This window comes from Rhinopithecus bieti, unplaced genomic scaffold, assembly GCF_001698545.2.
Source record: "Rhinopithecus bieti isolate Rb0 unplaced genomic scaffold, ASM169854v2 scaffold_16559, whole genome shotgun sequence".
Taxonomy (NCBI): Eukaryota; Metazoa; Chordata; class Mammalia; order Primates; family Cercopithecidae; genus Rhinopithecus; species Rhinopithecus bieti.
In genome coordinates, this window is record NW_016808724.1 from 1,246,397 (window position 1) to 1,272,939 (window position 26,543).

The 26,543-nt window shown below is 42.4% G+C and overlaps 1 protein-coding gene and 1 long non-coding RNA gene across 9 annotated transcripts; one reads left to right on the forward strand and one right to left on the reverse strand.

Moving 5' to 3' along the window:
* Positions 1-454: 454 nt before the first annotated feature.
* ZNF596 (zinc finger protein 596) lies at positions 455-15,547 on the reverse strand. 8 transcript variants are annotated; one of them, XM_017887076.1, is made up of 7 exons: positions 15,434-15,547; positions 14,955-15,025; positions 6,938-7,021; positions 4,827-5,031; positions 4,042-4,125; positions 3,136-3,218; positions 455-2,673 (listed from the first exon to the last, which is right to left on the reverse strand). In XM_017887076.1, the coding sequence occupies exons 3-7, from the start codon at positions 6,947-6,949 to the stop codon at positions 1,465-1,467; spliced, it is 1,593 nt and encodes a 530-aa protein (XP_017742565.1). In that variant the 5' UTR covers positions 6,950-7,021; positions 14,955-15,025; positions 15,434-15,547; the 3' UTR covers positions 455-1,464. The 8 variants fall into 8 exon arrangements, with proteins under 8 accessions (XP_017742565.1, XP_017742564.1, XP_017742566.1 ...); XM_017887075.1 differs by lacking the exon at positions 15,434-15,547 and adding an exon at positions 14,775-14,845 and having other exon boundaries at positions 14,955-15,423; XM_017887077.1 differs by lacking the exon at positions 14,955-15,025.
* A 2,481-nt stretch (positions 15,548-18,028) lies between these two features.
* Positions 18,029-20,085, forward strand: LOC108538780 (uncharacterized). Its single transcript, XR_001888189.1, has 3 exons — positions 18,029-18,619; positions 19,348-19,426; positions 19,982-20,085. It is a non-coding gene; the product is annotated as an uncharacterized LOC108538780 (long non-coding RNA).
* Positions 20,086-26,543: the final 6,458 nt, after the last annotated feature.

Here is a 26,543-nt window from a genome sequence, read left to right on the forward strand (position 1 = left end):
TATTTTTAGTAGACATGGGGTTTCACCATGTTGGCCAGGCTGGTGTCGAACTCCTGACCTCAAGTGATCCACCCATATCAGCCTCCCAAAGTGCTGGGATTACAGGTGTGACCCACCATGCCCGTCCCCATTTTCTAACTGACCCAAATCTATGTGCTTAAAACTGAATTAAAAACATAGAGTTTGGGCTGGGCACGGTGGCTCATGCCTGTAATCCCAGCACTTTGGGAGGCCAAGGCGGGCAGATCACAAGGTCAGGAGATTGAGACCATCCTGGATAATACAGTGAAACCCCATCTCTACTAAAAATACAAAAAATTAGCCAGGTGTGGTGGTGGGTGCCTGTAGTCTCAGCTACTCTGGAGGCTGAGGCAGAAGAATGGCGTGAACCCAGGAGGTGGAGCTTGCAGTGAGCCAAGATCACGCCACTGCACTCCAGCCTGGGCAACAGAACGAGACTGTGTCAAAAAACAAACAAACAAAAAACATAGGAGTTTAATCAACCTATTAGATTATTCAGCAACAACATTTAATGCTTGCATTTTTGACAGTACTAATTTAATCTTATTACTTCTTACACAATTCTGCATTCAATATTCCCAGGTTATTTCAGAGTTGTACATTTCATCCCACGTATTTTAAGTAGAAAGTCTTTGCTCAAAACTATACTTTTTTTTTCTCAAGCATGTGCTTGATGGCTTTATGTCTTGTCCCCCAGCTATACATCTCAATGGCTTTTTAGAGTTTTCTTTCCTGTCTTTTTTGACATGAAAGCTGCTTGAAGGTTCTTCTACTATCATGTCAAGATTGTTTTCTTAGTGGAAAAATGCTGGTATTGACTAAGGAATGAGTAATTTACTGAGGACTGCCCTCCATTCACGTCACTGAGCGTTCTACACCATGTGAATTCTGATCTATTATAGAAGTGCTGCTGTATTAAGAAAAGGATTTCTCACTGAATAATTTCTCTACTATGAATTTCTGGAATTGTGCAAAAGGCCTCATCCACCTCATAAAAATATTTTCACAAATTTCCTGTTTTTATCAGTTACCTGATAATGAATTTTCTTGCAGACACCAAAACTGGTGCTTAGCTGAATGACAGTGCACAGCAATTACAGACGTATGGTTGCTCGCCTGTCAATTTTACTCATTTGTTTAAAGGATGGCATTTTCACATTGATGACAGGTACAGAATTTTTGTGATGTGATTTCTCCTGTTTGTTTAACAGTTAGAGCTTTGGATGAAGACTCCTCCACATTCCTTTGATCTATAGTTTCATTCTCTCATAGTTTGTGCCATACAGCTTAAATACATATGGATTCTCCCTACTTTGGATTCATTTAGGTTGAGCAAAGTGGTAATTACAAATAAAGGCTTTTCCACACTGATTACAGACAAAATGTTCCTGTAGTATGTCAGTCCTTGGGTGTATTTAGTGTTAACACTATGGTTGATGACTCTTACATATTCATTACTTTTTTAGTGTGAGTTCTCTCATGTTGTCTAAGGTTAAAAAATTTACTAAAGGCTTTTCCACATAGAGGACAAACATATGGTTTCTCTCCAGTGTGAACTCTTTTATGAAGTCTAAAGTTATAACTTCTATTGAAGGCTTTACCACATATATTGCATTCATATGGTTTCTCTCCTGTGTGAGTTCTCTCATGTCGTCTAAGGACAGAAGAGTGATTGAAGGCCTTTCCGCATAGGTGGCATTCATATGGTTTTTCTCCAGTGTGAGTTCTCTCATGTCGTCTAAGGTCAGAAGATTCAGTGAAGGCTTTCCCACATACATGACACTCATATGGTTTCTCTCCAGTGTGAATTCTCTCATGTCGTTTAAGCACAGAAGATTCAGTGAAGGCTTTCCCACATAGATGACATCCATGTGGTTTCTCTCCATTGTGACTTCGCTCATGTTGTCTAAGGTGAGAACAATGAGAGAAGGCTTTTCCACATAGATGACATTCATATGGTTTCTCTCCATTGTGAGTTCTTTCATGTTGTCTAAGGTAAGAACATTTACTGAAAGCCTTCCCACATAGATGGCATCCATATGGTTTATCTCCTAAGTGAGTTCTCTCATGTTTTCTAAGGTCAGAGCAATGAGTGAAGGCTTTCCCACATAGATGGCATACCTGTGCTTTCTCTCTAGTGTGAATCATCTCATGTCGTCTAAGGTTAGAACTTTTACTGAAGGCTTTCCCACATAGATGACATCCATATGGCTTCTCTCCAGTGTGAGTTCTCTCATGTTTTCGAAGATCAGAGCAATGAGTAAAGGCTTTCCCACATAGATGACATCCGTGTGGTTTCTCTCCAGTGTGAATCATCTCATGTCGCCTAAGATTAGAATTTTTGCTGAAGGTTTTCCCACACACGTGACATTCCAATGTTATCACCCTAGTATGAGTCACATTGTGTGGTCTAAGGGCAGAGCTTTGGATAAAGGCATAATCAAATAGATGACCTTCATCTGATTTACATCTGGTGTGAATTTCCTTGTGTTGATTAAAGGATAACCAGTCACTGAAGGTTTTCCCAAACTTTTTGCTTACAAAGTGTTTCTTTCTCATGTAAGTAATCACATTTTGAGTCAATGCTGTATGTTGAGTGAAATCTTCTCCTAAATCATTACATAGAAAAGGATCCTCTTGAGTATGAGATCTCTGATTTTTGGAAGGAAATGAAAGACTATTAAAAGTTTATCCACACTCATTCATTCATTACTTCATTCATTTCTCTACATATTAATTCTAGAGTAATCATTCAGTAGTAGATTCCAGTTACAATTGTTCCTGTATCAGTTATATAAACATAGTGTATTATCTAACTGTATGTAGAGAGTTTTTCTGTTGTAGCATCCCAACTGAAGAGCTATCTGACTAGTTATTAAGACTTTATCCTGTTTGAAAGTTTCAGCACATAGTAAAATTTATACAATTGTCCTGTTATAAGGCCTCATGTTATGGTTTTGATTTGAAGTTAATGTCTTCACTACATCCAAACTAACTAAAACTCTGCTGGGAGGGCTTTAAGTACAGTCAGGTACCTGTACCAAATTCCAAAGTTGTTCAATGTCCAGGTTTCTATATGGAAGAACAGGGTTTGCATCCATAAAGCTTACCTACCATTGTGCTGATGGTGGATGTGCCCTTCTGATAGGTATGTTGAATGAATGGTATCTCTTGATGTTTAATGTCACCTTCTCTACCTGAAATAAATTTTTAAAAAAAGACGCTATATAGGCATTAGGGGAATGAAAATGTTAAATATCTCCAATGCCCATTTGAGTGTGTTTCAAATACACACAGACAGGGAAGGCATGTTAAATTAATGATACTTTAAGAAGAAGAGTATTATAGGAAATTGACTACTGACATTTTCAGCATATAAAAAAAATAAAGAAGGCAAGTTAAGGAAGTAAAGGAAAGAAAAATTTTCAAAGAAGAGGACCATTACAAAGGACTACTATGTAATAGTTTAACTCAAATAAGTACACAAATATCCCCTTTACAAAAGCCAAAGACAATGACAGAGATATACTTGAATAAAAATTGATACCTACAAAGTATAATGTCAATATCCAAGAAATGTTTCCCTCAGGATTTTGCCTACATTTCAGAAACACTGCAAATTTAAGAAACCTTCCAGCTAGGCATGGTAGCTCATGCCTGTAATCCCAGCACTCTGGGAGGCTGAGGTGGGAGGATTTCTTGAGGTCAGGAGTTTGAGACCAGCCTGGCCAACACGTTGAAACCCTGTCTCTACTAAAAATAGAAAAAAATTAGCTGGGCATGGTGGCGTACACCTGTAGTCCTAGCTACTCATGAGGCTGAGGCAGGAGAATCACTTGAATCTGGGAGGCAGAGGTTGCAGTGAGCCGAGATCGTGCCACTGCACTCCAGTCTGGGTGACAGAACGAGATTCTGTCTAAAAAAAGGGAAAAAAGAAATCTTCTTTTGGCAACTGTTGGCCTACTCACTCACTGGCCATGTTTCTCCTCCTCCTATTGAGCACTGCTTCTTAGAGCTCACCTTGCAGTAAGCTTATTCCTTGTGTTGAAAGTTTCTCTACTTGCTCCAAATGGGAAAGCACAACTGATTTGCAGAGCTGTTTGCCTGTTTTTGGGAAAAAGATACATGGATTTTGAGTTCTGTGCTGACAAATGTACAAGGTTATCAGGTACAGGGTAGGCTACTGGGAAGGATAAGTTAGCCACTGAAGGTCAGCCTGGGAAGAGTACCTTGAAGACAACACTGACAGTCCTTTATGAGCAGAAGGAAAACTCTTGAACTTGTTCCCAGACATCAAAGACCAATAATTGCTGATGGTCATGCCTCACTTCAAATACTGATTGCAGAATCCTCAGTATTTTCACTCAGTATTTTCACTGTATTTTCTCACAGTGAGAAATTACAAGTTGTCATAGTGTTTGACATTATATTAAAAAATAATGCAATAAATACTGGCTCCACCAGAACAATCTAGGTTCTGTGCAGAACAGTCCCTATGATAGAACAATTACTTTAAAGAAATCAATACATTTATTTATGCATTCAAAAGCAGTGAATTTTCGTAACTTTTCTGAGTTTGGGAGATTGAAGAGCAAGAAGGATGTGAAATTGTGGTCAGAAAGATGACATTCTAGAGAGAGGACAAATCAATATAAGTGAAAAGGAAATAAATGGCTGTCAGGTAATTGTGAGAGTTATGAAAGGATCAAGGCAGAGGTTGAAGTGACAGAGGAGAAAGCTGTTCTAGAAACATGTAGAATGAATGAATAAATACCTACATACATAATAAATATAAAGAGACTCACCAATAGAGACCAGATGACTGATGTTCTCCAACATCACATCTTGAAACAGCTTTCTCTGGGATGTGTCCAGCAGGGCCCACTCTTCCCGAGTGAAGTCTACAACTATATCCTCGAAGGTCATGGAATCCGAAAACATTATGGACATTCTACTGCAAACAGGGCTATCTCTGCCAGTGTTCAGTGGAGCAAGATCAAAGTGACTGTCCTAAGGAAGTGTGGGTGGTATGAAAGAAAACTCAAACAGGGTTTGGGGTTCCTGTCACATTGCTTTAAATCTGAACTGGGAATCTGGCTTTCAGATACACTCAAGACATAAAACTTCACATAGAGAAATATCACATGATATAACCTGAAGATTTCCCAATAGACTTCTAAGTATAACTTCCAGATACTAATTATGAAATCTGGACTTGTAAATTTAGAACTAAAATTCTCCTCTCCACCACCTTCAAGAAAATCCATAGACTCACTACAAAGGAGGCAGTATCCACAATTTGTCACATTTTAATCAATACTTTAAGTAGATATTCCACTACAGGACCTCAGTGTCCTCAAGAATAAAGACCTGTTATGAGTTCAAAAAGATCCAATGAGGTAATATGTAAAGTGGTTCCTATCTATCATTCTTTAGATACAAGCTACAAATACATTATTTATGAAATGACTGAGAACACTCAGTTGAGTGAACAACTTTCATACAGAACTTGTTATCAGCAGATGCAGCCTCTTATCTCTACACAACTCAGGTATTCACTGTTAATGGATAAGGATGAATGGGTCAGCAGCACAAGCCAGGGGCTCTAAGACTTCAGTACTGAAAGATGGTCTCATCCTGCCATTTCTCATGGTCTGAGGACTTCCTTTCTCAGTTTTATCTGGGACCTCCAAACACCAGGTGATATCATTTGGCTCTGCGACCCCACCCAAATCACATCTTATATTGTAATCCCCACATGTTGCGGGAAGGGCCTGGTGGGAGGTGATTGAATAATGGGGGTGAACTTCCCCTTGCTGTTCTCATGCTAGTAAGATCTCAGAAGATCTGCTGATTTAACAGTGTGTGGCATTTCCTGATTTGGTATCTCTCTCCTGCTGCCTTATGAAGACGGTGCTTGCTTCCCCTTCCACCATGATTGTAAGTTTCTGGAGGCCTCCCAGTCATGCTTCCTGTTAAGCCTGCAGAACTGTCAGTCAGTTAAACTTCTTTTCTTCATGAATTACCCACTCTCAGGTAGTTCTTTATAGTGGTGTGAAAACCGACTATTATGTACTAGGTATGATTCTCTTTTGTTTCTTCATGTTGTCTCTAGATTTAGGGGTTAAAAAAAATCCTTTGATTGTCCTGGTCTCTCCACTTCAAAAATTTCCTCAGAGTTTTAAATTTACTCTGTTTCCTATATTCCACCACTTAATGCACAACCAAAATTAAAGAAACAACACTCCAGTTGCTTCCAGTTATCAAATTTGATCAGAGGTTCATTTGGGGACAAGGGTAATAAGAATTTTAATTTTGTTTTCTAAGTTTTCAAAAGCATACATTCTCTCAAGACATTAAGATTTTAGAAAGGAAAATAAATGAATAATTCCTCATTGTCTCCTCTGTCCTAAACCTATCTGCTTTCCCTTCACGTTAAACAGCCCTCCCCTAACACCTGAAACACCAGACTAACTGAGCTTGCCTGGGAAAACATCTGCCTTTGTAAGGGCTATAATCTTCTGCTCTCACTTATCTTCACCGCCTACCCGCATATACTCCCAAGCCCACTCCTGCCAATAACATGGGTAATGAGTGAATTTATTTCCCCAACAAGGCCATGAGAGGCTGGTAATGAATGAATGATTTCCCCGAGACTGGATGAGAGAAACAAAATCCTCTCACGTCTTTTCTAAGAATACACAGCCTTAGTAGAGGCTGGAATGACTGTACTGTTGAAAGGAGATTACTTCTTGATGACTCTTTGAGCCAATGTAACCATTCCAAGCCCTGGGAAATCTTAATTGGAGCTTGGATCCTTGAATGCACTTAGAACATCCATGTTAATAGGATGAATCTGCCCTTAGGCTGGTGGCAGGGGTACAAATTTCAGTAGAAAGAAGAATTTCCCACTCACCAGTGATGGCATTGTACTAGCTCAGCCACCAAATGTACTCCTCTGGGTTTTCACTCACACCATCCAAGCAGTAAGAAGACAATTCTGAGAAAAACAAAAAATAAAACAAAAAAACCATGACACTCTAGTTTTGCTTCTAACATCTGTCCCAAAGCCATTAGCCCCAGCCCAACCAACAAGGACATGCAGTGGGTGGGGGATGGGTTGGGTTGGTGGTTCTCCTCTTCCAGGGTCAGAAGAAGAGAATGACTATTGTTGCTAATAAAGATATAAATATTTTGATTTTAGACCTAGAAATGTGAAAATCATGGAGTTTCATATGCTACCTAGTCCATGGAATTCTGAAATGTTCAATTCCCTCTATGATTCCAAATTCTAAGAATCCCTGAATCATGTAGATGTGGTCTCCACCTACAGATCAATCCTGGAATTTCTCAGATTTAATTATTCTTGGTTTGTGTGCTTGCAGGCTTTCTCCACGCATCTCAGCCCTCATGAGCCTCCCTCCATTCCTTCTCCCTTCCGCTGGTTCTCTGTATACACTTCTACTGAATGATTCTGTCTCTTCCACGTGAGGCTTCTAGAAATACCACTTCCTCAAGTCTGACCTTTAGATAAATTCAGCATGAATTTATCTACCAAGCAGCTTCAAATTTCATTTTATGATGGTGGATACCTTAAAAGACACACTTTACAAGTGACATACCTTACAAGAAACGCTAAAGGGAGTTCCTCAAGTTGAAATGAAAGGACACTAACAACATGAATATATGAACATGTATGTGACATTGTTATTTATAAGAAATAGTTTGGTTTTCATCCCCAGTTCCTAGCACACAGCCCCCAAACCCCTGTGATTTCCTAAGTAATAAAGTTGCTAGGAGAAGCTTTTGTTCTTTTTGGTCCTTGACCCTGGTTCTCAATACAGAGCTCGTAATGCATTGGAACTTCATGGGTGATAGGAGTGTCTTTTGTTCTAACAAAACAATTATTATTGGGCTCTAGGATAGGGGGTGATTACCTGAAAGACCAAGACATGATTATAAGCTTGGAACATACAGTCCCACCCCCTATCCTCTGGTAAAGGGCAGAGGCTGGAGATCGAGTTGATAACAATTATGCCTACTAGATGAACACTTTGTAAAAATCCCTGAATGATGGGATTCAAAGAGCTTCTGGATGAGTGAAGAGCCATCCACATGCTGAAAGAATGGTACATCCCAACTGCTTGGAGACAGACCTCCTAAAACTAAGACCCTTCCAAAACTTGCTGTATGTAACTCTTTAGCTGGCTGTTCATTTGTAATATTTAAAATGTCCTTTGTAATAAATCAGCTAAGTAAACTGTTTTCCTCGGTTCTGTGAGCTGCTAAACCCTAGCAAATCTAACATAAAAAGGAGTACTTGCCGGGCATGGTGGCTCATGCCTGTAATCCCAGCACTTTGGGAGGCCAAGGCGGGAGGATCACCTGACGTCAGAAGTTCAAAACCAGCCTGGCCAACATAGTGAAACCCCCTCTCTACTAAAAATATGAAAGTTAGCTGGGCGTGGTGGCAGTCACCTGTAATCCCAGCTATTTGGGAAGCTGAGGTATGAGAATCGCTTGAAACTGGGAGGTGGAGGGTGCAGTGAGCCGAGATCACAACACTGCACTCCAGTCTGGGTGATAGAGCAAGACTCTGCCTTGCGGGGGGGCGGGGAAGGAGTTCTTAGGAACCTCAAATTTTTAGCAAAGTCAGACAGAGGTTCTTCACTTTTAAAAGATTCTTTTCTTTTGCTCTTCTGATTGAATAATTTCAAATAACCAGTCTTTGAGTTCACTGGATATTCCTTCTGCGTGATCAAGTCAGCTCTTGAAACCCTGTATTGATCTAGTTCAGTTACTGTGTTCTTCAGCCCCAGAATCTACATTTCTTTTATTATGGTTTCTCTTTGTTGATATTCTCATGTTGTTCATGTATTCTTTTCCAGATTTTACTTGTCTATCAGTGTTGTCTCACAGCTCATTGAGCTCCTTTAAGGCAATTTATCTTTAATTCTTATCAGGAAATTCAGAAACCTCCATTTCTTTTTCTTTTTTTCTTTCTTTCTTTTTTTTTTTTTTAGCAGAGTTTCACTCTTGTTGTCCAGGCTGTAGTGCAATAGCACAATACCAGCTCACTGCAACCTCCATCTCCTGGGTTCAAGCAATTCTCCTGCTTCAGCCTCCTGAGCAGCTGGGATTATAGGTGCCCGTCACCATGCCCAGCTAATTTTTTTTTCTTGTATTTTTAGTGGAGCTGGAGTTTCACCATGTTGGCAAAGCTGATTTTGAACTCCTAGCCTCAAGTGATCTGCCTACCTCATCCTCCCAAAGTGCTTTGATTACAAATGTGAGCCACTGCACCCAGCCAAAAACCTGTATTTCTTTATGGTCAATTAATGTAGATTTATTTTGTTCCTTCAGTAGGGTCACATCTCCTTGATTTTTTAAGGTTGTGCAATATCTCCCAGTCTCACAGAGCTGTGCCAGTTGCCATAACATGCCCTGTATTTCTCCTTAGAGCTGTGCTCTGATAGCCTGGGACACTAAATGCATACTTCATTACTCTCCTTTCCTCCACTAGTCTCACATATTCTCCTGGGGGAGAAGTCTAAGGGGTCTGTGCCTTCTACCAGTCTCACAGAACCATTGGGGTCACCATAAACCTCCATACAAGCTTCCTCAAAATTCTCTACCTTGGCTTAGGAGTATGGGAGTCACACTGCAGACAATGGAGGTATAAGAAACACATCCAAGACCCCTGTGACCTTCTAAATCTCTATAGGCATCAGTAAAGGTGGGTGCTAGACTGTAAGGCATGCCCATCCTCATGGGCAATCTCAGGATTCTCTAAGTCCTCCAAGGAGCCCAGCAATGGCTTATGTGCGCCTGGGCCACCCCTGCCAGGAGGGAGTAGTACTAAGGATGAGATCCACCAATGGCCACAGCTGAGTTATGCCAAATGAGATGTCCAGACCTCACAGTGCCTAGGAGGACAGATGGCAGAAGCTCAGCCAGGCCACGGAGATTAAAACAGTGCTAGGGGCTTAATGTATGTTTTTAGTGGGTCTGCTACATGTTGAGTTTGGATCTGGAGTCCAGCCTATAATCCTAGCAAAAATTAAACACCAAATATGATATTCAAAAAAGTGTATGTGGCTAAAAACATATGTTGGAAATACACATAACTAGAAACATCTAGATTCAAAGAGAAATTGCTAATTCCATAAATATGATAGAGGAATTTAATAACAAGATCATACTTACATAAATTATAAATATAAACTGTATATTTATCTGAGTTCTAAAGACTTTTTTTTTTCCATCTCAGTACACTAGTGGGTATATGTCACCAGTAAAATCAAAGGAGTATTCCAATTACATTCATGATATTAGTTAAGTATGATAAATAAAAGTAGCCAGAAGCATAGAATTGGGGCTACAGCCGTGATCTTCAAGGAATGTAAAACTTTAAAAACACTCATAAACCAAGATAAAGAAAAATAAAACAGGAGTTACTTGACTTTCCAAATTGTTACAAATGCAGTACATATTAATAAAAGTTAGAAAGTTAAAAGAATTTAATAAATAATAAAATATTGTAATGAATGAACAGATTTGACAGAAATCAATAATTAAAAAGTTTTGAGAACAAGATCATGAAACTGAAAAGACCCATGGTGGAAAGAAAAAACACAGGTAAATAAAAGACATTGTATTTATTTAAAAGTAGTAATTTAAAATCTAAGAAATCAGAACAATTGTATTCTAACACGAATATATGATACATTGTTTAATTTCCATGAAAATAGAGTTAAAACTTTCCCTCAGTAATCAGCAGAAAAATCTGATTAGCTAATTTTAATATTTAAGTTATACATCAGAGTTTAACTGTAAAAGTGACTTGTGAGAGTTATCACATGTCAAATCACTTCTACCTCCTTTGTAATGTAAATGCTTTTGAAGGAGAAAAATAAGCCTGTCCTCATTAGTTTATTATGCTAATCAAAATGAACATAAATGCAACAATAACTAGAATTTTAACCAACAATTTTCATTAATTATATTTGCAAAAATCATTAATATACTTTTAGCCATTTAGCTATTTATTTTGGTCACCTGGCCATCACTGATATGGTTAAATAATGCCAGAGCATTGTAAAGTGGAGTTAACTGCAATAATAAAAGGATAATTCCATACTAGAAAATGTAATACTTTCACATAGTAATTTTAAAGATTAAAAACAATCACATCAACCAACGTTTGAAAAAACATTTTCAAATATTTTAAATCTTTAAAATAATTTAAAATCTTTAAAATCCTATCAAATTGTGGGGACTAATTATTCTTAATCAATAAAATCTCAACTATATATTCAGGAGTTAACAAAAGGACCATTTCCACTAAAGGTAAGGCTGGAATAAGGAGGCTGGCTGGGGCTGATGCCATTCACCACTGCACATGATGCATGAGGTGGGACCAAAACAAGAGGGAAAAGGAGAGGGACTACAAAAATGGAGTCAAAGACATGAAACTGTAGTTATTCTCAGATGATGTGACTGTAAACCTGAAAAAGTAGAATCAATTCTAATTATGAATACTAATAAGAACATTTAAAAAGTGGGCAAAACTATTCTGAATATGCTGAAATCAGTATTTCCTGTTTAGTAATACTAATCTTTAAACAAAGCAAACACACAAAATCAGTATCTACTTACAATAGCAAAATATTATGAGGAACATTTGAAATAAATTTGTAGGCCCATGTAAAGAAATTTTAAAACTTAATGAGGACATTAAAATGACATGAACAAAGCCTGAAAATAATATTATTAGATTGGAGGACATAGTGACATAAAACCCCAGTGACTGCAGACTCAGGGCAACCTAGACTTAAAAGTCACATATAGTCTTTCACATGTAAAAAATGAGAATTAGTCTAAAAGCCAATTTTGTCTCAATTTTGATTTTTGGTGAGGATATAGTCAAAATAGTTGTGAAAAGAAAAAAATAAAGATGTCAAATTTCATGTAAATCTATGTTATTTGGAAATTTAAAATAAGTCATATAAATATTCATAATATTAAACAGTATCATAAGTGGACTCAATAAAACATAATATTTTATCATATAAAATATGTCCTGCCTTCCTGAGGAAAACATAAAATCAAAGGGCATGAAGGAAGGATTTTGGTTTCGCTGCAGAAACATAATAAGACACCTAAGCGTGTATTTGTGTGTGTGTACATACAAGTAAACTACAGAATATAAAATAGCATCTAAAATACATCAAAAATGAGTCACGCAGAAAAATTCATTTTACACATACATCTATAAAATATAAAATAATAAAATGTATTCAGCCTCACAATTACTTTGTGAACTGGAAATAATAATGAATTGTCATTTTATCCAAATCTACAAAAAACATACATACAGTATCAAGTTCTGGTTAAAGCTGTAGATGAACTTTATGTGGTAGTTAAGAGTATCTACACAGTTTGTGGGCTGCATCTTGCTATAATATATTACAATATAAAATGTACCATTTATTTACTCTGCGATCAAATCCCCAAGTTACCCCAAGTGGAGGAACCCTCAGACATTTGCAGATTCTTTACAAATCTATGAACATCAAAGTCTCCTTGGAACAGACGTGCTGTGAACAATTTCTAAAACTCCCTCCTGTTAAGACACTTAGGTTGATTCCATTCTTAAAGCAATTACTGAATAAAACACACTCCATCGTGTGGATGAAATGCTACCTTAATTTGTCATAGCTACCATTTTCTAAACTCTTCCTTCTAATCCAAATCATTAATATTTTGAGGCTAGATCAATACTGATTCATTGTTTTAAGCTTCAAATGCATTATACAATTGGGCAGAACAAATTTCCTCTCATTAATCTTCTTTTATTCCAGGATTTGTCAGGTATTCCCAGCATTAATTCACTGCTAATATACACAGTGTTTCTAATCATGGTCAACAAGATCTGACAGTGCGTCATCCCTAAACGATCCATACTTGCCTCACTGCCATTATGTGGCCCACTTCCCATCTATAATCCATGTCTGGGTGTGAAGGCCTTCCCATATGATCCCCCGAATGGAACTTCACAAGTTCGAAATCACTGGGTCACAGTGTGATACTGTGAAGATGGGATGAAGTTAAGGGAAGGCTATGGGTGAGTTAGGAAACGTGTTAGGCAGGGTCAGAGATTACGAAATCCTAAAAACAACATTTAAGGAGGGAGATGACAAAACAATCAATGAATGATATGACTTTTTCCAGTGAAAGTGTCATATCTAATTGTTCTCCATTTTTCTTCTCTGAGCTTCTTTCTAAGGCAAGATGTGTCTTGAGAAGTCCTTGCTGAATGTTAGGAACATGCATTTCAGGACTTCCCATCGACATACCCTCTTTCTTTACCACAACCACATATATGGGGGCATAACTCAACATGTGTAAAAGACAATCTTCTGCTTTTCACTGAACCTCCAGGAATTCGGGACAATAAACTTCTACGAGGAGACCAACAGGTGAGTTTTTCTGCCCCTTCCTTCATAACACCCTTCGTCCCTAGTAAAGTCCACACACATTCTTACACGGCAGCTGTGAGTATATGAACTGGTCTGACCCCTTTTAGTCACAGAGCCTGAAGTCTCTGCTACTACCTGCTGAGCACAGGGTCATGGGGGAGAATGGGCAATGCTTCTTCTTTCTCCGGTTCCTGAGCTTCCCAGGCTCTCTCTCACTTCTGGATCCTGAATACCCAAATCTTATTGCCCTTTCGCCTCCAAGCTTCCTTCCCGGAACCAACACCTCCTCCTCATTAGAAAGACACCTTTGTTCTGTGCTTACTTTAAAAAGTCTTGCTCTTTCCCTATCCACTGCCTTATGTCACCATGTGTATGTCTTGGGGCAGGTGGAAAGGTGAACAGAAGGCAGTAGAGTAACCAACACCAGCTTCACAGGAATGACATGATCTGGATGCGATAGTGGCAGTTTTCCCTTAACATCCCTGTCCCCTAAAGATTTGAGATCAAATTTCACACTCTTAAGTAACAGCAATTTGTCTTTCACGGTTTTAATCATATTGATTAAAAGCATTTGTCTTTTCTAGAACATCACATTAAGTCATCCAAAATATAAAATTAAAACGATGTAATTATTGGCAATGAAAACATAAAAGGTGAGCTTTCTAAATATCTTTGAGCAATTTATTCATTATGGACACATGGAATCTGTTGGAACAAAGTTCTAGGACAATTCAGCCCATCCTTCAATAATTGCAGAAAACAGCACAAAGAAAACTTGATACTTATACTTAGTTGGAAATTTTATCCTACAGTCATTAAATACAGAGATCATACAAAGGAATAGAGGAAGATGTTGAAAACTAAACTAACTCAAATCATCAATATTCTTACGAAGTGCACACTGAATTAATGTAAAAGTATTTACTAAACAAAAAGTATTTTCAATACATAATTAAGACTGAAAACTATTGCGGCCTCATAAACTGAACCTGACACAACAAATTTAAAAGGGAAACTAATTCGGAAATCAGAAAACCATCTAAAGAATTTGGGAATTAGGCTTCTGTTGCCCCCTCTGCTACTGACGGTCAGGGCCCCCTCATTGTAGTCTGTCCTCCACATCTTTGCTGATTCCCGTTTTGTCTATTTCCATTTACCCCACTACTACTTGCTCAGGTCACTCTCCTTCATTCTCAATGTTTGTTCAAATTCCTCAGACCCATCCACTTCCCATCTAAATTTCCCTCCCCTTTTGTCCCTCGCTGGCCCTACCTCCCTCTTCACGTTTTCTCCTCACTCTCCTGCCCCACCTCGACATCCACAGCGATGCAGTGAAGAAGCCCCTGCCAAGGAAGAGCCCACTTCTCAGTGGGACACCGGGAAGGTGACCGCTAGTGGGAGGTGACTGTGCAGAAGGACGCGGGCTGTCACAGGATTGGGCAGGTCCCTTACCCCAGTCCCGGACTCAGCGTCCTGTCTGAAGCGGTCACCCCGAAGCGGGGGGGTTTGCGGAGACGTAGGGCCTGGCGGAGGGAAGGATGGGGAGGCATCTCAGGGAGGACTGGCGTCTGCCAAATCCCAGGGCTGCCCTGAGCGGCCAAGAGGGGTAAGGGTGGGGAGGACGGGAGACAAGCCACGTGCCGAATGGGGACCTAACGCGGCGCGCGATAGGATGGGCGGATGGTGAAGAGAACTAGGGTCGAAGGGCCGGACAGGGGCGACCTCAGTGACGGAACCGGACACAGACGCAGATCTGGTAGCTGAGCGACAGGCTTCGGAGCATTTCAGGGCGTCGCGGGGCTCCCCGCCGACAGTAGGGCTGTTGCCGAGCCTGTGACGTCCGCGGAGACCCACAGACCCCGGGTTGGGAGGATGGCGGAGGAAGGGTACTGCGTGGCCGGGTTTGGGCACAAAAAGCGGAGGGCACTCACCCGAGCGGACCTTGGCTCCGGAGAATCCGTTTCCGGGTCAACAAAAAAAGTCGCGCGAAGGGCGGGGCCAGTACGTGCCGGGCGGGGAGGGGTAAGGCAGACAAAAAGGCAGGGCAGGGCAGGGCAGGGCAGGGCAGGGCAGGGCAGGGCAGGGCAGGGCCGGGCCGGGGTCTCGGGCAGGGGCAGGGCGCATACTGAGCTCCCGCCCCCGCCGCGTGCGTTTCCGACCCTGCCGGTTTTTATCCTGGGCTGAAAGCGCGTCCCGTTCTGTTTGAGTGCGTTCGGTGCACCGTGGGGGCGCGCTGCTTCCAACTTCCTTTTAGGTAAGAGGCGCGTGAGCCTCTTGCGCTGGGGGCGGTGCTGCTGCCGAGTTGGCGCGCCGCGGGGACGCGAGTCCGTACGTGCTGGCGGGAGCGAGAGCCGGGTGGGGACCCTCGCAATCCCGCACTCCGCCTCTGGGTAGCAGCCTCCCCGGCCCCACACGGTGTGACGCGCGCTCGGGCTCTGCGTTAGCGTGGAGTCAGAGGCGTAGCAGTCGTCGGGCCCAAGGCCGGAGGGGCCTGGACCGGGCAGGGTCCTGCCCTGGACACCGCGTCCGCGGCTGCTGCGCACGAGTTCATTGCGTTCCTGTTTTCAACCTGTCCTGCACCACATCTGAGAAGATTTATAAATTCGGTACCTTTGTGACAGGCGTGGATGATCTCCCATAATTTGCTTCCGTTATTAATTTCTAAATGTATTGTAATACCACTATCTAAAAGCATTTTTTATTTGAAATATATTTTTATATATATACATGCATGTATTTATTTCTGAATCTTGTTTCCAGTACATATAATGAGGCTTGTAAAGTGGATACTGTTCAGGAGATAAGTGGATTTTGCTTTTAAGTAGTAAAGACTTAATTGGTGACTATTACTGGTGCTATTTGATTAGGGTGTTTTTTTTTTTTTTTTAATGAACATTAAAACAGTAAGATTGGATTTCTGGATTTCATTAGCTTGATTTATATCTTAATTTGTGAAAATGTAAGATAACTCATTTTATTTCCTTTGGAGATTCTGAAGTTTGTACTACCGATGATTATTTCCAAAAAAGGCACACTTCTGGTTTTCCCAGAACTAATGCTAGCTTTTCCATCTTTTGAGTTTATTTGATATTAATGTTTGACCTCAAATCATGTTACATTTTGGAAGAAAACTTTCTCTTAGCCAATGGAACATAAACCACCCTGGAGTTCATATAAAGGAGGGGTTCAAATGCCTCTGACAGTGTCATGTGTTAAAACTCATTACCAAACCCAAGGTCACATAGCTTTCTTTCTGTGTTTTATTCTAGAATTTATATAGTTTTGTCACCGGAAAAGGGATCTTGTCCCAGACCCCAAGAATGGGTTTTTGGATCTCACCTTGGAAAGAATTTATGGCGAATCACAGAGTATAGTGAAGTTAAGGTAGTTTATTAGGGACTACTCAGCTACATAGCAGGGCGTCCTCAGAAAGCAAGAGGAGGAATGCACCTGTTCTAAAAAATTATTTTTTGAGACCGAGTTTCACTCCTGTCACAATGGCATGATCTCGGCTCACTGCAGCCTCTGCTTCCTTGGTTCAAGGTTTCTCCTGCCTCAGCCTCCCAAGTAGCTGGGATAACAGGCATGAGCCACCGCGCCTGGGCTTAATGTTTATTTATATAGGTTATTATGAATAGTGTTGTCTTTTATAAAGGCTTGTGATCAGTTTGTGACAGGCTATTAGTATTGTTACTTCTCTATGTTACTGTGGATTTTAACGAGAATTTATGAGTGTATTATTACCTTTAAAGTAAAAAATTTTTTTTTTTTTTTTTTTTTGAGGCGGAGTCTCGCTCTGTCGCCCGGACTGGAGTGCAGTGGCCAGATCTCAGCTCACTGCAAGCTCCGCCTCCCGGGTTTACGCCATTCTCCTGCCTCAGCCTCCCGAGTAGCTGGGACTACAGGCGCCCGCCACCTCGCCCGGCTAGTTTTGTATTTTAGTAGAGACGGGGTTTCACCATGTTAGCCAGGATAGTCTCGATCTTCTGACCTCGTGATCTGCCCATCTCGGCCTCCCAAAGTGCTGGGATTACAGGCTTGAGCCACCGCGCCCGGCCGTAAAACTTATTTTTAAACTAAGAATGCTTTTTTTGTTCTTAAAGTCCAGGTACATTTTTATAAGTTTTATGTCTTTATTTATTAACTTGTTCCCGCAACCATAAATATTTTATAACCAAAAGTAGTCAACCCCCTAAATATATAATCCAACAAATTTAACTTGTGTGTGTGTGAGGCAGGGTCTCACTCTGTCACCCAGGCTGGAGTGGAGTGGTGTGATCATGGCGGGCTAACTGCAGCCTCAAACTCCTGGGCTCAAGCAATCCTCCCGCCTCAGCCTCCCGGGTAGCTGGGACTACAGGTACGTGCCACCATGCCAGCTAATTTTTGTGTTTTTTGTAGACATAGGGGTCTCACTATTTGCCCAAGCTAGTCTTGAACTCCTGATCTCAAGTGAGCTGCCCGCCTTGGCCTTCCAGAGTGCTGGGATTACAGATGTGAGCCGCTGCGCCCTGCCCAGATTTAACTTTTTAAAAACCTTATTTAAAATAAAGTCACTGTGGTTAAGAGGCCTCTGACAGTTTCGCGTTTTAAGTCTGAGGACTATGTTGAGTAAATTTTTGCATAAGTTGTAAAATGTGCATTCATGTCGATTTCATTTCCTATGGTTTCCAATTAATTGTGCCTTGTGCATTTTTAGAAACTCACGGGCTAGTGGACTCTGTGTCATTTTGCATTTCTAGAACGATAGCGCCGAACACTCCATGCTGTCTTTAAGTGGTGCCGCGGGACTGGTAGCAGATTGCGCGCGGCCGCCGACAGCGCAGTGAGCTCTAGTTCGCTGCAGTGCCCCGGCCGCCAGCAGAGTGCGCGCGAGCCCGGCTTTTCTGAGCCCGGAGGCAGCCGCGTGCCGCCTGCTACCTCCTCGCCTGAGTCCTGCGAGAGCGGGAGTCTCCTCCTCAGCACATACTGGGATACGCCCCTCGCTTTGGGACACCTCGAGCCGGCGTCCGTGGTGAATAAAATCCTTCCTTTTTCAGCCTTGGCTGCTGAGGGGCAGAGACCCTTCCTGTGGAAAATTAGAAACCAAAAGCCCCTGTGAATCCAGCACACTTGAGGTTCGTTCTCTGCACCCAAGGCGAGGCGGCCACAGAGCCAAGCCACGGTCTCGGAACAGAAATGTGGCCCCAGGAAAGCAACTGGAACAGCCGCCACACTGATAATAACCCCCGTAGTACTAATAACACTCCGTCTGTGATGCTAGTGTTAGCACCTGTTGTATACAGAGATCACACCGTCAGGGTAAAGTAACAGCTGCTGTCCAGATACGACCCTAGGAACACGGATGTGTCCCTCAGAGCGCACTTAACGCCCAGAATGTGGAGATGACATCGTCTACCTAACGCCACACCTGTCACACTCATATAACCCCTGGAACACACATGTATCCCTCAGCATACACGTAACCCCTGGAATGCCCGTGACACCGTCAGACTAATGCCACACCCGTCACACTCATATAACCCCTGGAACACGCATGTATCCCTGACAGCGTACATCCTGTCCAGGATGCGGCCATGGCCTTTGCAGCCCACACGAGAGCGTCTGCAGCTCCGAGGATGGGACCCTCTGGCTCTTGCTGGGGCGCTGGGTTGACAACCTCTGCCGGACTGGGTTTGGGCTGGATTTGGCCTCTGTCATGAAACTTCATGTTGTTGTCTTTGCCTTACTGACGTGGTATTGACACGGTTATTTTAAGGAGCAGTTTACTTCCCAATAATGTCATACTTCTGGGAAACTTGCAACAGCAGTTAGTATGCCTTCTCTTTTCTCTCTAATTCCCCAGCGGTTATTGCTGTGCCAGATTTGCAGCTTCACGAAGAATACCTCCCTGTGTTTCACCAAAAGCAGAAACAGTCCTCCAGGTGATCCCCACATAACCCCCAAATTAGGAAATACACGGTTTCTATGTGAAAGTCCAGTCCGCAGACCTATTTCACTTCATTGCCTGCCCCAGCTGGGAGAAAAATGTGTTTTCATGTGGGCCCAATTTCTTTTTCGGGAACTGTTCATGAGACTCAGTTTTCTTTCTTTTTTTTTTTTTTTTTTTTTAAGACAGAGACTCACTCTGTCATCCAGGCTGGAGTGCAGTGGTGCCATCTTGGTTCATTGCAACCTCCGCCTCGCTTGTTCCAAGAGATTCTCCTGCCTCAGCTTCTGGAGTAGCTGTAATTACAGGCACCTACCACCACGCCTGGCTAATTTTTTGTATTTTTAGTAAAGATGGGATTTCACCATGTTGGCCAGGCTGGTCTTTAACTCCTGACCTCAGGTGATCCACTCGCCTCAGCATCCCAGAGTGCTGGGATTACAGGTGTGAACCACCCCATCTGGGCGACTCTCAGTTTTCACAGCCTTGACAGATGTAAAGAGCAGAGATGACTCCAAGCTGGGTCTGCCCAGCGTTTCCTCCTAAACAGGTGCAGATCCTGCGTTCCTGGTAGGAACACCCTGGCCTGATGCTGTGCTGTCCTCACTGCGGCCCACCTGGAGGAGCACCTAACCATCCTACCACCACTGGCAATCTCACTTGGTAATGGCAAATATTCATTTACAATCACAAATTTCATCCTGTCAAGCTCTGGATTTAAGTTTGCCGATGATTTCCTCTGGCCTTAGAACCATGGCCTCCAGACCCTGAGTTCTCCTGCCTGCTCTCCTCTCCCATCCAGTCTGCTACAGCTGCCTGCAGTCCCACTCGTGGGCACATGGGCTCCCAGGTTACTTGGGGATTTTATGTGGGTTCCCCCAACCCATTCACCCACTGCCCACCCTAGTTTTTTAAGGCTTTGTTTAGATAAGTCCTTCAAGTCACACAGTTATGATATCTAAAAGTTAGAAAGTTAATAATGGGTGAATTTCTAAAGACAAGCATTATTTATTAGATCATCTGTGAGATGCACCCCTTATTTTTTTTTTATTTTTGGAGATGCGCAGGTCTCCCGTGATTACCAGGCTGGGAGCTGCAGTGGCATGATCATTGGGCTCACCACAACCCTCCACCTCCCAGGTTCAAGCGATTCTCATGGCCTCAGGTCTCCTTAGTAGCTGGCGACTTACACGCACTCCGCCCACCACGCTGCGCTAATTTTTGCATTTTGCTAGTGGATACACAGGGTATTCACCGTGTTTGCTAGAGGGCTGGGCTCTTGAACTCTGACCTCCAGTGATCTGCCTGCCCTTGGCCCCTTCCTAAAGTGCCGGGATTATGGGCTATGAGCCACCATGCCCAGCCCACCTCAATTTATAAATCAAGGGAAATACTAGTTCCTGGCATACCAAAGTTCTGGTTGAAAATAATTTAGAAAGGAAAAATAAAATCTCGGCTGCTGAAAGAAAGGCAAATCTGCACAGTGATTGGGGTTGAAACGCAGAAGAAGACTGGGGTGCAGTGGCCCTCATCCCCGTATAATCCCAGCACTTTGGGAGACTGAGGTGGGCGGATCCACCTTGGAGGTCAGGAGTTCGAGCACCAGCCTGGACATGATGGTGAAATCCCGGTCTCTACTAAAAATTACAAATTAGGCCTGGTGTGGTGCATGCACCTGTAGTCCTGGCTACTTGGGGAGGTGAGGCAGGAGATCGCCCTTGAACCCAGGAGGTAGAGCCGTTGTATTGGAGCCTGGAGATCGTGGCACTACATTACAGCCATGGGTGACGAGTGGGGACTTCTTTCAAAAAAAAAAAAAAAATTTTTTTCAGAATTTTACTGGACAGACTATGTACCTTGCTATATTCTCTGCCTGGTGTAGCAGTTGCAAGCGGTATTTTAGGTTTAAACCATTATATTTTTCTTTTCTTTTTTTTTTTTTTTTGAGACACGGCTCTCACTCTGGCTTGCCCCCAGGCCTGGAGTGCAGGTGGCACTATTTTCTGCTCACTGCAAGCTCCGCCCCGCCTCCAAGGGTTCATGGCCATCTCCTTTCCTCAGGCCTCCCGAGAAGCTGGGGACTACAGGCACCTGCCACCACGTTCGGGCTAATTTTTTTTGTATTTTAGTAGAGATGGGGTTTCCACCATGTTTGCCAGGGGGATCGGTATCGATCTCCTGACCTTCGTGATCCCACCCGCCTGCTCCAAAGTGCTGGGGATTACAAGCGTGAGCCCACTGCCGTCCTGTTTAACACTTATATTTATATATCATTTGGTATATTTAACTATCAAAAAGTTCCTGTCCACATCATGGACAACCTATATGAAATTGCCGGAAACCTCTCATCAAATACAATGGAAAATTGCGTAAAGCTAAGTGTGATATTTAAGCAGCATGAATTATTAATATCTTAAGTATTGACATGGAATGCTAATTAATGTCATAGTTCTGGCATAGCTTGGGGGGGGCTTCCCTGCTTGCCTCTTGCTGGGATGGGCCCAAATTCTTGGCCTGTGGAAACTGAAGGGCATTTAAACTGTCACCTTTTCATTGGAAACCCTTAGTCCAGAATCAACTGTCCTCATTTCAGGATATACCATTTCCTCCCATGCCATTTTCTTTTTTTTTTCTTTTTCTTTTTTTTTTTTTTGAGGACGAGTCTGCTCTGTCACCCAGGGCTGCGGAGTGAAGTGGCCCTGATGTTGGCCTCACTGCAACCTCTGTCGCCCGGGTTCAAGCAATTCTCCTGCCTCAGCCCTCGATTGGAGTAGCTGGGGTTACAGGTGTGCGGCCAACCACACTGGCTAAGTTTTATATATATTATATATAGTATATGTATACTTTTTTTTTTTGCGATGGCAGAGGTTATGCTTTTGTTGCAAGGCTAGAGCTGCAGATGGTGTGAACCTCGGCTCACCGCAACCTCTGCTTCCCAGCGGTTCAAACGATTTCTCCTGCCTAGGCCTCACCGAGTAGCTGAGCATTACAAGGTATGCACACCAAGCCCAGCCAATCTTTGTATTGTCAGTAGAGATGGGGTTAGTCCATATTTGTCAGGCTAGTCTCAACTCCCAACCTCAAAGTGCTCCGCCTGCCTCAGCCATCCAAAGTGCTGGGTATTACAGCGTGTTGAGCCCACAGGAGGGCCTGGCGCTAATTTTGGGTATTTTCACTAGAGAAAAGGTTTCGCCATATTGGACCACGGCTGGTCTCCAACTCCTGAACCTCAAAGTAATCCATCTGCTTAGCCACCCAAAGTGCTGGGATTACAGGTGCTGAGGCCATCATACCTGGCCCTTTTTGTAAAATTTTTTTTTGAGACAGGCGTCTTGCCACTTGTTGGCCAGGCTGGAGTGTAGTGGTGGTGATCTCAGCTTACTGCCCAACCTTCCACATTCTTGGGCTGAAGCAATCCTCCCACCTCAGCCTCCCTAGTACCTGGGACGGCAGCTGTGGCTGCCCACCATGTCCAGGCTAATTTTTGATTAGTAGGAGGATGGGGTTCTTGCTATGTCATCCTGACTGGTCTTGAACTTCCTGCCGACTCAAGCTGATCACCGCTCAGCTCCTCCCAAAGCTGCTGGGCAATTACAGCATGCAACCACTTTGCCAGCCTATTTTTAACTTTTTGATGCAAATTACCAAACTCTGTACAAATTTAGGCATGCACCATTTTATATTCCGCATACAGCTATTTTAATGGTTGCTGATTTTTCTCCGCCTTTGCCAAACCTTGTTATTTTTACATTTTAATTGGATTGTAGGCCTTGTCTTTAGTGTGTGTGAAGGAGTATCTGGTTGTGGGGGTTTCAAGTTTGGGATGGCCATAATGTAATGATATTGATCATCTTTTCATGTGGCTTCCTTTGCCATTTGCATGTCTTTTTTGGCAAAGTGTGCTGTTTAATCTTCTCCATTTCGTAATTGGTTGTTCTTGTGGGGTGAGTTATACAAATTTTATATATATGTAGTCAACAGACCGTTGTTGCGATATATTAATGCCGCAGATATTTTCGTTGATTTATCTGTGGGTTGCTCTTTTCTCTTCCTCTTTTTTTTTTTTTTTTTTTTTTTTTTTTTTAGGAGGACTAAGTCTTGCTCTGTTTCCCAGGCCTGGGTGCAGTAGCACGCTCTTGGCTCATTCACAACCTCTTGCCCTCTGGGGGTTCATGCGAGTAGCTGCGATTACAGGCATGGGACACAATGCCTGGCTAATTTTTTGTGTTTTTGGTGGAGATGGAGTTTCCCCATCTTGGTCATACTGTTCTCAAACTCATGATCTCAGATGATCCGCCTGCCTCTGCCTCCCAAAGTGCTGGGATTACAGGATTGAGCCACCACGCCCGGCCATTATTTATTTATTTATTTTATTTTTGAGACAGGGTCTTGCGCTGTTGCCCAGGCTGGACTAGTGGTGACGTCTCGGCTTACTGCAACCTCCACATTCTGGGCTCAAGTGGTCCTCCCACCTCAGCCTCCCTAGTAGCTGAGACTACAGGTATGTGGCACCATGCTTGGCTAATTTTTATATTTTTAGTAGAGACAGGGTTTTGCTATGTCCTTCTGCTGGTCTTGAACTCCTGCACTCAAGTGATCTGCCTGCTTCAGCCTCCCAAAGTGCTGGGATTGCAGGCATGAGCCACCGTGCCCATCGTGTTTTTAACTTTGTGAGGAAATACCAAACTATGTTACAAATAGGCTGCACCATTTTATATTCCACATATAGTATTTAATGGTTGTGATTTCTCTCCAACCTTGCCAACACTTGTTACATTTGTTGGATTGTAGCCTTTCTAGTGTGTGTGAAGGAGTATCTGGTTGTGGTTTCAAGTTTGGATGGCCATAATGATAATGATATTGATCATCTTTTCATGTGCTTCTTTGCCATTTGCATGTCTTTTTGGCAAAGTGTGTGTTCAACTCTTTCTCCATTTGTAATTTGGTTGTTCTTGTGGTTGAGTTATACAAATTTTTTATATATTGTAGTCAACAGACCGTTGTTGGATATATAATGCACAGATATTTTCTTGTTTTCTGTGGGTTGTCTTTTCTCTTCCTTTTTTTTTTTTTTGGAGACCGAATCTTGCTTTGTTCCCCAGGCTGGAGTGCAGTGGTGCACTCTTGGCTCACCACAACCTCCACCTCCTGGATTCAAGTGATTCTTCTGCTTCAGCCTCCCGTGTAGCTGGGATTACAGGCATGTGCCATTATGCCCAGCTAATTTTGTATTTTTAGTCGAGATGGGGTTTGTTTTTCTTGGTCAGGCTGGTCTTGAACTCCCGTCCTCAGCTGATCCTTCTGCCTCAGCCTCCAGAAGAGCTGGAATTACAGGCGTGAGCCACCGCTCCCGGCCCTAATTTTTGTATTTTTAGTAGGGACAAAGTTTCACCATGTTGGCCAGGCTGGTCTCCAACTCCTGACCTCAAGTGTTCCGTCTGCCTCAGTCTCCCAAATTGCTGGGATTATAGGCGTGAGCCATCATGCCCATTCTTTTTTTATTTTTAAGACAGGGTCTTGCACTGTTGCCCAGGTTGAAGTGTAGTGGTACGATCTCAGCTTACTACAACCTCTACATTCTGGACTCAAGCAGTCCTTCTGCTTCAGTCTCCCTAGTAGCTGGGACTGCAGCTATGTGCAACCATTCCTGGCTAATTTTTGTATTATTAGTAGGGATGGGGTTTTGCTCTGTCATCCTGGCTGGTCTTGAACTCCTGGACTCAAGTGATTCTCCTGCCTCCGCCTCCCAAAGTGCTAGGATTGCAGGCGTGAACCACAGTGCACAGCCAACTTACTTGATAATGTCTTCTGATGCATAAAATTTTTTAATTTTGAGGAAATTATTTCTTTTGTGGCTAGTGCTTTTGGTTTCAGATCTGCAACACCTTTGCTAAATCCAAGGTCATGAAGATATATCCCTGTTTTCTTCTAGAGTTTCTATTTGTAACTCTTATATGTAGGGCTTTGAACCATTTTGAGTTACTTTTTCTGTGTTGTGAGGTAAGTGTACAGTCATGGTACAGTTTGTTACCTCTGACTGTAGGTAGTCAGATGCTAGCAGCGTTTGTTGAATTTAGTGATCTTGGCTCATGTCAAAACTCAGTTGGCCGTAGAGGTATGGTTTTATTTCTGGACTGGACATTCAGTTCCATTGATTTGTATTTGTCTCCTTATGCCAATATTATGTTGTCTTGATTACTATTCCTTTGCAGTATTATTTGACAATGAGAAATGTGAGCCACTAAGTGGGCTTTTGGTTTTCAGGAGTATTTTGGCTATTCGGGATCACTTGATATTTATACAAAGCGTTAGGGTCAGGGGTCAGGGTTACAGTTGTTAGGTTTAGGGCTGCTAACATTAGGTTTGTTAGTGTTGTTAGGGTTAGGGTTGTTAGATTTAGGGTTGTTAAGATTATAGGGTTATGGTTTTAGAGATGGGGTTGGGGTTAGTGTTAGCATTAGTGTTGTGGTTGGGTTTGGGGTTGGATTTAGGGTTTGGGTTGGGGTTCTGTTAGGTTTAGGGCTAGGGTTAGGGTTTAGGATTAGGGTTAGGGTTAGGGTTTAGTGGTACGGGTTAGAGTTAGGGTTTAGCAGTAGGGGTTAGGGTTAGTTTTAGGGGTTAGGGTCAAAAGAAAATCTTGAAAATCTTAAAATCTCCAAAATATTGGTGAGAAAAAAGCTTTAGCCTTCATATGAAGAAGATAAAAACTTGTTCCAGTTTTCAGAAACACAGAGAGAAGATTCATTAGGGAAACTGGTTCACATAATTATGGTGGCTGAGAAAGTCCACAATAGGCTGTCTCCAAACTGGGGAACCAGGAAAGCTGGTAGCATTGCTCAGTCCATGTCCAAAGGGCTCAGAATCAGTTAAGCCAATGGTGTAACTCTCATTCTGAGGCCAAAGGCCTGAGACCCTGAAGTTCTGATGTCAAAGATAAGAGAAGGATGTTTCCGTTTCAGAAGGAGATAATTCACCTTTCCTCTTCCTTTTTTTTCTATCTGGGCTCTCAAGCAATTGGATGGTGCCTGTATTAGTCCATTTTTATACTGCTATGAAGAAGTACCTGAGTCAGCAATTTATAAAGAACAAAGAGGTTTAATGGGCTGACAGTT

Coding starts and splice junctions, on each gene's coding strand:
- ZNF596 (XM_017887077.1), bottom strand. Junction 3,219..4,041: donor AGGAATAAGCTTACTGCAAG/GTGAGCTCTAAG, acceptor AATTTATTTCAG/GTAGAGAAGGTGACATTAAA. Junction 2,674..3,135: donor CATCCACCATCAGCACAATG/GTAGGTAAGCTT, acceptor TCCAAAAATCAG/AGATCTCATACTCAAGAGGA.